This window comes from Mycetomoellerius zeteki, unplaced genomic scaffold, assembly GCF_001594055.1.
Source record: "Mycetomoellerius zeteki isolate Tzet28-1 unplaced genomic scaffold, Tzet1.0 scaffold913, whole genome shotgun sequence".
In the NCBI taxonomy this organism is placed as follows: domain Eukaryota; kingdom Metazoa; phylum Arthropoda; class Insecta; order Hymenoptera; family Formicidae; genus Mycetomoellerius; species Mycetomoellerius zeteki.
In genome coordinates this window covers 13,684-25,663 of record NW_017257951.1, presented here as the reverse complement: position 1 = coordinate 25,663, position 11,980 = coordinate 13,684, and the positions used below count along the sequence as shown (strand labels likewise).

The window sequence follows — 11,980 nt, the reverse complement described above, 5'->3', positions numbered from 1 at the left end:
CCCCCCCCCCTCCTCGCCCGTCCGACTCTCCATTCTTCCTCCTCTCTCTTTCACTCTCTTTTTCTCTCTGTAACTCTCTTCTTTCTGTCTCTCTTCTCTGTCCCCCTCCCCCCCCCCCCCTGCTCTTCATCTGCCACCTTCCTCTCCCGCGCAACCGTCCTCTCTCTCTCGCTCTCTCTCTCACGTCCAGGTCACGCTAATTTCTTGCGCGACAAATCTCGCGGATCAAAATTGGATCCTGACCGCTCGAAGTCGCCGCTATTCGTTGTATCGATGCGTCGTACACGAGGTGCCGCGCACTAGATCTCGATAATGACCGCTTTCCCTTCCCCTACCTCTGTCCCCTACCGTTCCTTCGCTTTTCGATTTTGTATCACCGGCAGCAACGACGGCAGCGTGCATTTCGGCCGAAATCTCTACCTCCGTTTCCGCCTCTACAGATTTTTCCGGAGAAAGATTTTCCAATTCCTCTCTCTTCTCGTCGTTGACACAACATGTGTTTCTAACGTATCTCTAATTTGATTTTAGATTAAGAATAAGATTTTCGAGAGAAGACGATTATATTAGACGCGAGGTAATCAAAATCCCTTTGCTTTTCAAAAGGGAGAAGTATAATTTGTAGATTTCGCGATAATTTAAAGGATAATGTATAGTTTGTAGCTTTTCTCTTTTTCTTTACTCGTTACAAGATTGTTGATACAATTGCTATTTTTTTTTTAGATTACGTGTATTTTGAGACTGCCACCTCGTCGCCGTATCAGATTAGGAGGATAGAAGAATTAAATAAGGTAAGGTATCGAAAGAGCGGCGCTGTTGCATTTTAGCGAGAAATTATAATGAGGATCGACCGGCTATTTATATTCGTCTCTTCTATCTAAATGTATTTAAATTCTCATAATAATGCAGATGTATGCATAATACCTAGGCTACAGCGATAGATTCGACGGTAAAAATTCGTTAATCTTTTCATTTTCGGTTCTTCCAGACCGCGAACGGGAATGTGGAAGCAAAAGTCATGTGTTTCTTCAGGCGGAGGGATTTGCCGACTACCTTAGTTATGCTAGCAGACAAACATCAATGTAAGTAGCACACGTCCACACGCGCAAACTACCGTGTTATCGTAAATATTTGTAAAGGTATGGGAAGACCGTGTGTCAGAGAGTCTCACGTTAGTATAGAATTATTTCGATTTTTCTCTCTACGTCGCTTCACGCACGTTTTTTTTTATTCCACGTAATACCAGGAAAATAATACTTCCCTTTTTCTAGATGTAAGCTAAACACGCTTCTTCGAGAAGATCTATTCCGATGAGCGTTTTGTAACACAGTCCTGGATTTACGAATTGTATACTAACGTATTACTAACAACGCACGAATTGCCTGCTTTCGTTAATATCGACGCGGAAAAGGAGCGAATCCCGCGCGCGTATCCCTCAGGAGATGATCCTGATAGCCACCCGCTTGCGACGGTCCGACGAAATCGCGGTTTTCGAGCGAACGCAAAATGCGACGACACGAGCGAGACGTTGAATTACCATAAAGTACGAGAAGGACGAGTTAGTTTTAACGCTTGCCGGCGTACAGCAGATCGATAACCGTTCATAGGTGAGGAAAATTTCATCCGCGAGCACGGTTTCATCTCCCAGCACGGAAGATTCTGGCCGCAATTTCCAAGCGGTATCGATTTTCTCCGCTTTGGCAATCATTATTGACGAGAGACACCTCTCGCGATACAGGCGGTACGAAAATTCGAGAGACACCGCGCGCACCTCTGCGCGCGCGCGCGCGCGTGTGTGTGTGTGCGTGCGTGCGTGCGTGCGTGCGTGCGTGCGTGCGTGCGTGCGTGCGTGCGTGCGTGCGTGCGTGCGTGCGTGCGTGCGTGCGTGCGCGCGTGCGTGCGCGCGCGTGTGTGTGTGTATGCCGTGACTCACAGAAAGAGTCGCGAAGCATCACTACCTTTGCGATCGTCGTCGTATAATACGGCTGTACTCGGGGGACCTCATTATTAGTTTGATTTGCAGAAACTGTTGTGATGAGAATCCACAGAAATGTATCTATATTAGAGGGAAAATAACAAGTTTCCGGAAAAAAAAAAGAAAAACTGTCTTTGCGATCGTCGTATAACACAGCTATACTCGGAGGAGGAGCTCATTATTAGTTTGATTTGCAGAAACTGTTGTGACGAGAATCCACAGAAATGTATCTATATTAGAGGGGAAATAGTTTCCGAAAAAATTACCTTTGTGATCGTCGTCGTGTAAAGCACGGTTATACTCGGGGGAGCTTATTGTTAGTTTGAGTTGTGTAGAATCTGTTGTGACGAGAATCTATAACAGAAATATATCTGTATTAGAGGGGAAATAGCCGTTTCTCAGAAAAAAAAATCGTCCCCTTTCGCATTCTTGCTTAAATCGATCGATCCCGAGAAGACGCTTTCGGAAATCTCGCACTCATTCGAGGTGCGAATATTTCGCGCGTGGTTGATTTTAAGCGAAACGATCCGTTTATTCCGTCCGACATTAATACGTTCTCCAAGGACGGGAAAAAAATCGCGTTCTCAGGAGACACGCGATGTACACGCATACACGTAGGCATACGCACGCACGCACGCACGCACTTCTGTTTCGTTCGCCGCGCGCGTAGAATTACACGTTATTCCGGGCTTTCTCGATTTTTCCTTCGCAATGACAAAGATAATGAGACGCGGGGATTTGGGGTGGGAATGTATAATAAGTAAAGTTGCGGGGGTGGTTGGGCGGGTTGTGGGAGACGGGGGTTGTATCGATCTGCCTGGGGGGGGATGGGGGTGGACGAAGGGGGGACGCTGGTGCACCCGCTAGGTCCCCCTTTTCCACCTCCTCATCCTCCATCTCCATCTACCTCCCGGCCCTCCTCCTCCACCCCCCTTTTTCCCCCTACACCCACTCGGTCCACCCACCACCCTCAACTAAATGGATGGCTGACGCAGGGGTTGCTTGGGTATATGTTACGTGTATTTCCCCACACCGACGCACACCTACACGTGTGTACGTGTGTGCCCGGGCGAAAATGGTGGGCCCCACTAGCCATCTTCGTTTTAAGCATTTGCTACCACTCTCCCCCGTACGTTCGTCCCCCTTGCCTCGCCAAACTCCCCTTTTCCCCCCTTTATTCCTCTCCTTCTCTTCCTCTTCTCCTCTTCTTTCGCGCCTGTCCAAGTGCGTACATACATATATATATATATATACACACACGCGCGCGCACACACATTGTATATATATAAATATATATATATCTATATAAATGTTTATATATGTATGTGTGTATGTATATGTAACGGTATCGTCGTCATGTATATGCGTTCGTCCAGCGGTATTTGCTCCGAATTGGGTTCTCTTCCCTTTTCGTTATTCTCTCACATTCTCTCTCTCAGTCTTGCTCCTCCGAGGTACCTCGAATTTTCGCGTAAAAAAAAAGGAATATACGTTTTCTCCTTTGTCTTTCGCGGAAGTCGATACACACGCACCACGAGCGCTATCGCACCCGGGTGTGTCCGCGTGTGACTGTAAGCGGGGAACGAAGGGACGAACGGGAGTCGAAGGAAAAGGGTTTTATAGAGAAATCGGTTTCAACCTGTGTCGGCCGGTGGAACATTCGCGTACGGACCGCGTTAGATGAATCAATGGCTAATTAGACGATGGCGAAAGTCCAGCCGATTGTAATGAATTTTTATTCTGTTTATGATGGCCGGTCGATCACGAGGCGCCGACGATTCGCCACCTTTTGTTCCGCGCGCTTTCCCGAGCGCGGCTCGCCGAGGAAACGCCGACTCGAACCACGGAAAAATGCACGGGCGCTAATTACGGGGTATCTACTCCGTCGTTTTACGCACACGTCTGTGAAACTCGAAATGAGGGTTCAACGCCGGAGGTGGTATTTTGATCCCGCGGAGGAACGGTCAACGTGGCGGAGGTATTGATCTCGTACGTCGCACGAATGAAAATACGACGTGGAGCTATGAATGGTAAATAGAAACGCGGACGGAATTGGCCGAGATAATCATGATCGCGAATCGCACGTAACGCAATTGCGCAATCACGATTGCACTTGATGAACCGGACGACGTGTCGGCTAGTGTGCGAGAATCGATATGATATAAAAGCGTAAGGAACGTAAGAGGTGGACGACTCGGTAGAGTTTCGTAAGGGCTCTAAGATTGCGCTTAGCACAGTCGTACGTGTGTCTTCCTGCGTTATTGTGTACAAAATTAGAAAAAGAAAGATACGTAGAGTGGGTTTCTTGTAATGAAAATTCCAGTGGCAAGCGCGGAGCAGCAGAGGTCAGAATCCCCTGCGAGTACACAGAATCAGAAACTCGAGAATCCCGACACTACTAAGGAAATGACTAATAAAGATGGTATCGGGCCCAAAGTGATGATCAAAGGGGGCGGGAAAGGGGGCTGGCTGAAGGCCCCATTATCAGAGGCCCAAGAGCCCCATGGTGAGTGAGAGTAGTTGATCAAAAGATGACCATTACCGACGAATCTAATCGAGCTTTGTATTTGCGAAATAGCGACTGCACACATAATTATTTTAAGGAGTGTATAAACGTTTGTTTGTACACGAAATTCTATTTTTATGCATTTTTCGCTGAATACTATAGTTGCTGATTTGGAACTTTATTATATTTGTATCATCTTTGCGAATGTTAAACGGCCAGTTTTGAGCACAAATATTTTCAATATTTTATTGATAGTAGAACATTTACAGTTCTATAAAAAAATTGATATTAAAATAAATAATTATTTAAAATAGCCACAGCAGTTATATAGTGAATTATAGAAGCTTTATCATTTTGACGTATTTATAATTGACATATTTAAAATTGAAATTGAGTGTTTTCGTAATTCCAAAGCGTTTAGTAGATTCGTCGATGAACGGCATACAACTTGCATCTTTTGATTATCTCATTAGTCTTATATAGAAGCCAGTGACGATACAAGGCTACTGATTTAGCGGCGGGATTTACCAAAATTCTTTGTAATCTTGGTGTATGTCGTGAGTCAAGACAAATTTCACTGTAAGGCCAAAGAGACAATAAATTGGGCATAACCGGGCTCCTTTCTTTTAGTTAATTGATAAGGAGTTCGGTGACTTTTATCAAAATGCCCGTACAAATCATTCATTTGCATGCATTCGCAATCATTCATATAAATACCTCACCTAGCATTATTGACTTTTCGCATTTAATACAGCATCTTATATTTAGAACAGCAGATTTTCTCGTGAACATCTTATTTCGCCTTCTTGATCTTGTCCGTTTAGCAGCTTTAAATATTCTCGATTCTCCCGGTTTATATCGTCAGTTCATTAGTCTATTTGTTGCCGTGATGCATTCTCACTGTCATTCATATATCATTCACATATAGATTAAAAATGAATCCCGCCGCATTATATTTGTGATGACACTTTAGTAATCTGAGGCTTCTCTAAACGACATAATTTTTTATCGACAGTTAATCTCCTTTACGTTGCAGATTATTATTTTTGCCTTGCAATTATTCTTCGTTTGCCTTTATGTTGCCCGCTCTTGCTGATTTTTTCTTTTTTTTTTTTTTTGTTCAGTACTGTGCTCGAGTTTTCATTGATTCTGCCGTGTCCCTGCATTTCATTTTACTTCATTACTTTAACTTCCTGCGAAATAGATGAGTAAGAGATTAATTAAAAAGATAATGCTAACTCGGGACACGTTAGTCTTGGGTTAATCGAAAGCTGCAAGACGTCGCATAAAATCAACTTCCACTCGATACCAAATCAATATCGAATTTTATTATAGAAATTATTAAGACATTAGTTAAAAGCACAAGCGACAAAAATGATAATGGAAAGTAAAATAGCTTCATGGATGTTCAAGTATGAGAATTTTAACATTCCGTTTTCTCTCGCGTATTTAGCTTTTACGTTTATATTGGATACAATAGATAGTATTGTTATTTTTTCTTCTGCATGCCCTTTAGAAAATGATGTCTTTTTATAGTGATATGACTGCTTTTAATTAATATTATTTTATTAACGTATTAATAAAAAGTAAAATGTAACAATTCATAATTTGCTTAGAAAATTAAACGTATTATTTTGTTCTATATAGTATATATGATTATTCAGCTTTTTAACTTCTTCAATGTTGGTAAATTTCTTTTGTAATTCGAATTTATATTGTTTTCTACGAGAAGATATTTTATCTCTATACGTGGCACAAATATTATTTCGCTTTTTTTTATCATGTATAGGGATGGAAGAAGGTGTTCCCGGAGGAGTAACAGAATTAAGTTCTAAGCAACGTCACCAAATGAAACACAGAGAGCTGTTTTTATCGCGACAAGTGGAGACTATGCCGGCTACGCACATCAGAGGCAAATGCTGCGTTACGTTATTAAATGAAACCGAATCCTTGACGAGCTATCTAAACAAGGAGGATTCATTTTTTTATTGCTTAGTATTTGACCCTGCTCAGCGTACTTTGCTTGCTGACAAAGGTAAGAGGGCATTTTTTTTTTACGTACAATATATACGGTACAAATTGAAATTAACAAAATTATATCTGTTACGTTGTAGGTGAAATTAGAGTAGGTAATAGATATCAAGCAACAGAAATACCGGCGGTATTGACAATGCCAGAAAGAGAGGCGGATACTCGCAGGTTACAAGACTTGGAGACTTTGGTTTGGACTCCGAAACATAATTTGACAGATCGTCAGATTGATCAATTCCTCGTCGTTAGCAGATCAGTAGGCACCTTCGCGAGAGCCTTAGACTGTTCGTCCTCCATTAAGCAGCCCTCCTTGCATATGTCCGCAGCTGCTGCATCTAGAGACATTACTCTGGTGAGGAACAGTTTCGGTGGACAGATAAATATAAATAGTTAAATTGATATTCTTAGAAAGAGTATTGTCATTTCATTAAATTATATTATAGTTTCACGCGATGGACACATTGCATCTGCATGCCTACGACTTATCGAATGCCTTAGCGTCTCTAGTACCTAGTACAGGTCCCGTATTGTGTCGGGATGAGATGGAGGAATGGAGCGCGTCCGAGGCGAATCTGTTCGAAGAGGCGCTCGAGAAATATGGAAAGGACTTTGCGGATATACGATCGGACTTTGTAAGCACGCCTTAAATAAGAGCAAGAGCACATAAAATATCGGCTGAGTGTTGTGTCGTTTATGAAAGTCCTTGATTACAATGTATGTAACCTCGCACATGGACGACATAATTCTTATTATTTACAATGAACGACCCAATAGCCAACAATTTGTGTATATTCATGTGTTCTAAAAACGCAGTTATGTTTGAACAGATTTATAAACATTTTTTGTCTTCCAGTTACCATGGAAAACATTAAAGAACGTAATCGAGTATTATTACATGTGGAAAACGACGGATCGGTATGTTCAGCAGAAGAGAGTGAAAGCTGTAGAAGCGGAGAGTAAACTGAAGCAAGTTTACATACCGAATTATAACAAAACCCCTACGTCGACAACCGCTCCTTCCACCGCCACGATTGTACCTCTGGGCAATAGTAATAGCAACAGTAACGGAAAGCCAACTAGCGTTTTAAATGGTAACAGTAACGGCAGCATGGTGGGTGACAATTCCGGAATACTTATGGTCGGAGTGGGTGGGAAACCTTGTGAGGGTTGTCAGGTCGTTCAGAGTTCACAGTGGTACTCCTGGGGACCGACGCATATGCAATACCGTCTCTGTCAATCTTGTTGGACGTATTGGAAGAAGTACGGAGGGCTCAAGGTATGTGTAGAATCGGTCCAATAACGACACAAGATTACTGCGGTACTGACGAACTTTTATATCTCATGCCGGTTTTTTTTCTTTTTGCTACAGGTGCCGTCACGCATAGACGACGTCGATCTCGATAGGAAACGCGCCGGCGCCGGTTCGGACGAAGAAAGCAAGGGGATGGGCGGCGCGCACAGGCCGCATCGATGCAGCATTCCCTCCTGTGGCAAGGAGTTCAAACTGAAGGCTCACTTGAGCCGTCACTACGCGAGCGCGCATGGAGTGGATCTGCGCGGCCCCGCCGGAAGCGGCGGCGGCGGCGGCGGATCGCCGCGGCCGGTCATGAAGACCCGGTCCGCGTTCTACCTGCGCACCTCCTTGCTGGCGCGCGCCGCGCGACGTCTGTGCGCCGCACAATTGCGCACACGTCACGCCGCGCGGGCGCCCCATCAGCCGGTGAATGCCGCGCCGTTGCGGCACCTATGCGCCCAGCTGGCATCTAAAACACCTACGGAACTACGTATCCTTGCACGCGCCGTACGGCCTCGGCCGCGTCCCCAAGTGATCGACATCGCCTCGCGCCTAGGCGATCATCCAGCACCTCGGCAGCCCGGTGACTGGGACTGGCTGACACTAACTGCCCCAGCACAACGCAAACAGCCCGAACGAGTCTCATTTCCACGTCCGCCAAAGGCACCGGGTATATAACAAGCAATTATTTTATATGCGTGAAAAAAAAATTAGAAATCAGATAAGTAAGTAAAACTTTTCGAGACAGTAGTCTCAACATTTTTCGATAAATAATAAATGAAATACTTATAAAATTATTTAAAAAATTGACAATTGTCTGTTATATTGGAAATATTACTTTATCATTATATTAACCAACACGCTTGATTATTTTAGTTACATACATACACAATAATACAGGGTGTTTCCTCTTGATCATCTAAAATATCTCCATTGTTTTTAATGATACAAGAAAATACAAAAGGAAAAAGTTAAAAAATTTTAATTTAATTTAGTTTAATTTAATTTACTTGTGCATCCATAAGAGTTACAAAAATAAGCTAATAAAGATTACAGTAACGAATGAGAGAACAAATGTACGATAATGGTGAGGCACCAGCAGAAACTGCTGCTTTAACGCCTACCAGAAAGGAGAGCAGCGAGTAGTAGTTGCAAACAGTATAATTGAAAGCGGAGAAAATTAGCAATAAGATCGAAGTAAAATTATAATGTAAGAAAAATGCAAAGAAGAAGTACAAAAATGCGAAATACGAAATATAAGGGTAATAGTGTAACAATGGTATGGAGAGGTTAAGCGCAAGTGTGAAATAGTATTCGTGATCCAAAACAGATCAACGACGCGAAGACAGTAAGAAACTAGACGCAGCCGATCGAAAAGAAGAGAGAGAGGAGGATAAACGGATAGAGAGAGGAAGGATATTAAAAAATTTTAAGTTTAAAGTTGCTCGATTCGAAGGAGCGCATTATGATGAGCAAGAAATTTTTCTCAAGGTCATATTTTTTGAGACTTCAAGGTCACCTTTTTAAATGGAATTGTATGATTTTTTTATACAATATAATTCCTCTAATTATTCTGAATATATAAAAGTATTAGGTAGTGATATAAAAAAATATCAAGTTTACGAGATATTTTATACTTTATTCTGGCATATATTGACATAAAATGTTAAATAACTCATAATTAATTATTAATCTTTTTATAATCGTACCTTAATACTTTTATGAACAGAATAATGAGATGAATCAATTGGTGGAAAAAACATAGTTGCTCATAAAAGTATTAAGGTACGATATTATACAACGTGATACAATGATATACAACGGGAACATATAAATATAAATATTTTTATTTCTTGTGTTGTTTGAAATAATTTTATACAATGTGGAAAGAAATTATACTAAAAAAAGTATTTGCATCACTGATAGAAATAATTCAGTTAATTATCTTCATATACATGTGCATGTGTGTGTGATACATATTATTATTTGGTAACATAAGGTATTAACGTTGTAGACGGCAGTCTTTTGTACGAGAGGGTACCAAATAAACCTGAAGTGGACAGGCTCACGTTGACGCCACCTCAGCCTCAGCCTGTTATGTCGACCCAACAGAATATCTTGAAACGCCCAAGATCGTTCGACGAAATTAACGGTTCAGATGGTAAGTTTCATTACTTTGATTCGCACTATTTTATTGGTGATTAAGAATAAAAAGAATCAATTATCAAATAGAATATAAATCCATAGAAAAAAATTTTTTTATAACAAATTGTTATTACAAGTAACAAAAAGAGAGAAAGTTGTATATGCATTCCAAGAAGCAAGATTCTGTTAAAATGGCTTGTGTCTCTCTCTCTCTCTCTCTCTCTCTCTCTCTCTCTCTCTCTTTACGTAGAATTATTAGCGGAAAGGATCTTAAACCAGTAACGATTGTTAACCTGACAAATAGGATTTTTATAATTGTATACTAACACATGTTGAATAAATAGGAAATCATATTTTTGACGCAATATCAAGCTGATAATCGTTAACACGTTGTAAAAAAAGATATCTTGCAAATATGATTGTACTCGAGGATTCTTTCAAATTGTCGCGAGTCTTTGCTCATTCGTTTTTAGGTATCGCCCTGAACGCAGGACTTCCTTCTGGTGCACCGCCCGCGAAAAGAGCTCATCATCCGCAACAACTGCATCCGAAGCACACGCTGGAACATCCCGCGCCCGCAGTTCTTCCTCTCGCACCGCCTCTTAACGGCAGAGCCTCTCATCCGCTGCCTCACGGTCCGCCGTTGTCCAGAAGTAACGCACGGAAGCAAGTCATGTCTTGGATGGACGCACCCGATGATGTCTACTTCCGCGCCACCGAACAGATCAAGTTAGTATAAAAATCAGAGGGATTATCGAAGACAAAGATAAATCAATTTCGAAGAAAATTAATGTAAAGCAGTGTGTAAGTGTGAAGAAGTCTTTAGTCTCTGTCTGATTACAAATTTATCAATTATTGAAAAAGATTTCAAAGAAATAAGATTAAGCGAAAAGGATATATTATTTGCGATTGGCTTATTCTCATTTCTTCAATTCGATTTTTATGTTTCTTAATATTTATAAATTTTGGTATAAGATTTTTTTATTTTCATCGTAGTATTCTAGTAATTGCGATTATAATGTAACGTATACGTTTGATATGTATGCTAATTCTTTCGATTTATCAAATTGCAGAAGAGCTAGAAGAGCTCTCTCTTCGGTGGAGTTACGAAGAGCAGCGCGCAAACCGTGGCGCAGAATGTCACTCCCCCTGAATCCACTTCACCTCCAAAGAGCAGGTCGCCAAGACGAAATGGTTGTCATCTTGGATTGAATTCGCACAAAAAAGATGAACACAATCGAATGATATTGTATGTCGGTTCGCTAATCGCGAGGCATAACTCTGTTGACGTAATCTTTAACAAGTGAAACTACATTTAGTGAAAAGGTCACAGTTTCGTGTATTGTCATCGGCAGCTCCGATGGGATCAAACAACAATCGCTAACTTAAAAATCGAATGATCCTAAAAGCTCTTCTATGATAAAATTTCTTCTTCTCATGGAAGCTGAGCAAGTCGTGGTAATAAGAAAAGGCCTTGCTTGACCGAACATGCATGTTGCACAATCGAGAATATCGTTGAACTGTAACGACTTTACTACTTACTGAAGAATTAATGTTCAGCGAACTAAGTCATACAACGCGAAACATGATTTTCTATTCGTATTAATTATTGTTGTTATTAATAATAATTATTAATTGAATGTACATATACATTATACTACACATAGCTATGTAACACACACATACATACCCAGCTCATTTAACACGACATATATTGCATATATATATATATATATGCACACACACACACACACACACACACACACACACACATATATATATACATACACACATACACACATCTCACAAACACATTTAATATATACATGGACACATCCAAGTACCGAAAAGGTACGAATTTAATAGCGATAAAAAATATTGGCCGATACCTGCGATTAAGCTCATGAATAGCTGTGCACAGAAAACACAACGGTGATACAACTTTCGATTAACATTTGGAACAAGTATACTTTTAAGCAGGGTTGATAAAGAAGTTTTTTTTTTTAAGAATAAAACATACTGTGTTTCTTCT

At 41.2% G+C, this 11,980-nt stretch overlaps 1 protein-coding gene across 2 annotated transcripts in view; it reads left to right on the top strand.

Moving 5' to 3' along the window:
- Positions 1 to 11,724, top strand: part of MTA1-like (metastasis associated 1-like) — a 13,398-nt gene extending 1,674 nt beyond the window's left edge. Inside the window, exons 2-12 of one of the 2 annotated variants that reach the window (XM_018460114.1) lie at positions 721 to 788; positions 986 to 1,079; positions 4,296 to 4,478; positions 6,268 to 6,513; positions 6,593 to 6,861; positions 6,953 to 7,141; positions 7,363 to 7,785; positions 7,879 to 8,473; positions 9,818 to 9,964; positions 10,422 to 10,677; positions 11,022 to 11,724. In XM_018460114.1, coding sequence (XP_018315616.1) covers positions 721 to 788; positions 986 to 1,079; positions 4,296 to 4,478; positions 6,268 to 6,513; positions 6,593 to 6,861; positions 6,953 to 7,141; positions 7,363 to 7,785; positions 7,879 to 8,473; positions 9,818 to 9,964; positions 10,422 to 10,677; positions 11,022 to 11,160 — 2,609 coding nt within the window. In that variant the 3' untranslated portion in view covers positions 11,161 to 11,724. The remainder of the gene's footprint in view (positions 1 to 720; positions 789 to 985; positions 1,080 to 4,295; positions 4,479 to 6,267; positions 6,514 to 6,592; positions 6,862 to 6,952; positions 7,142 to 7,362; positions 7,786 to 7,878; positions 8,474 to 9,817; positions 9,965 to 10,421; positions 10,678 to 11,021) is intronic. The other variant, XM_018460115.1, reaches the window with a different exon arrangement.
- Positions 11,725 to 11,980: the final 256 nt, after the last annotated feature.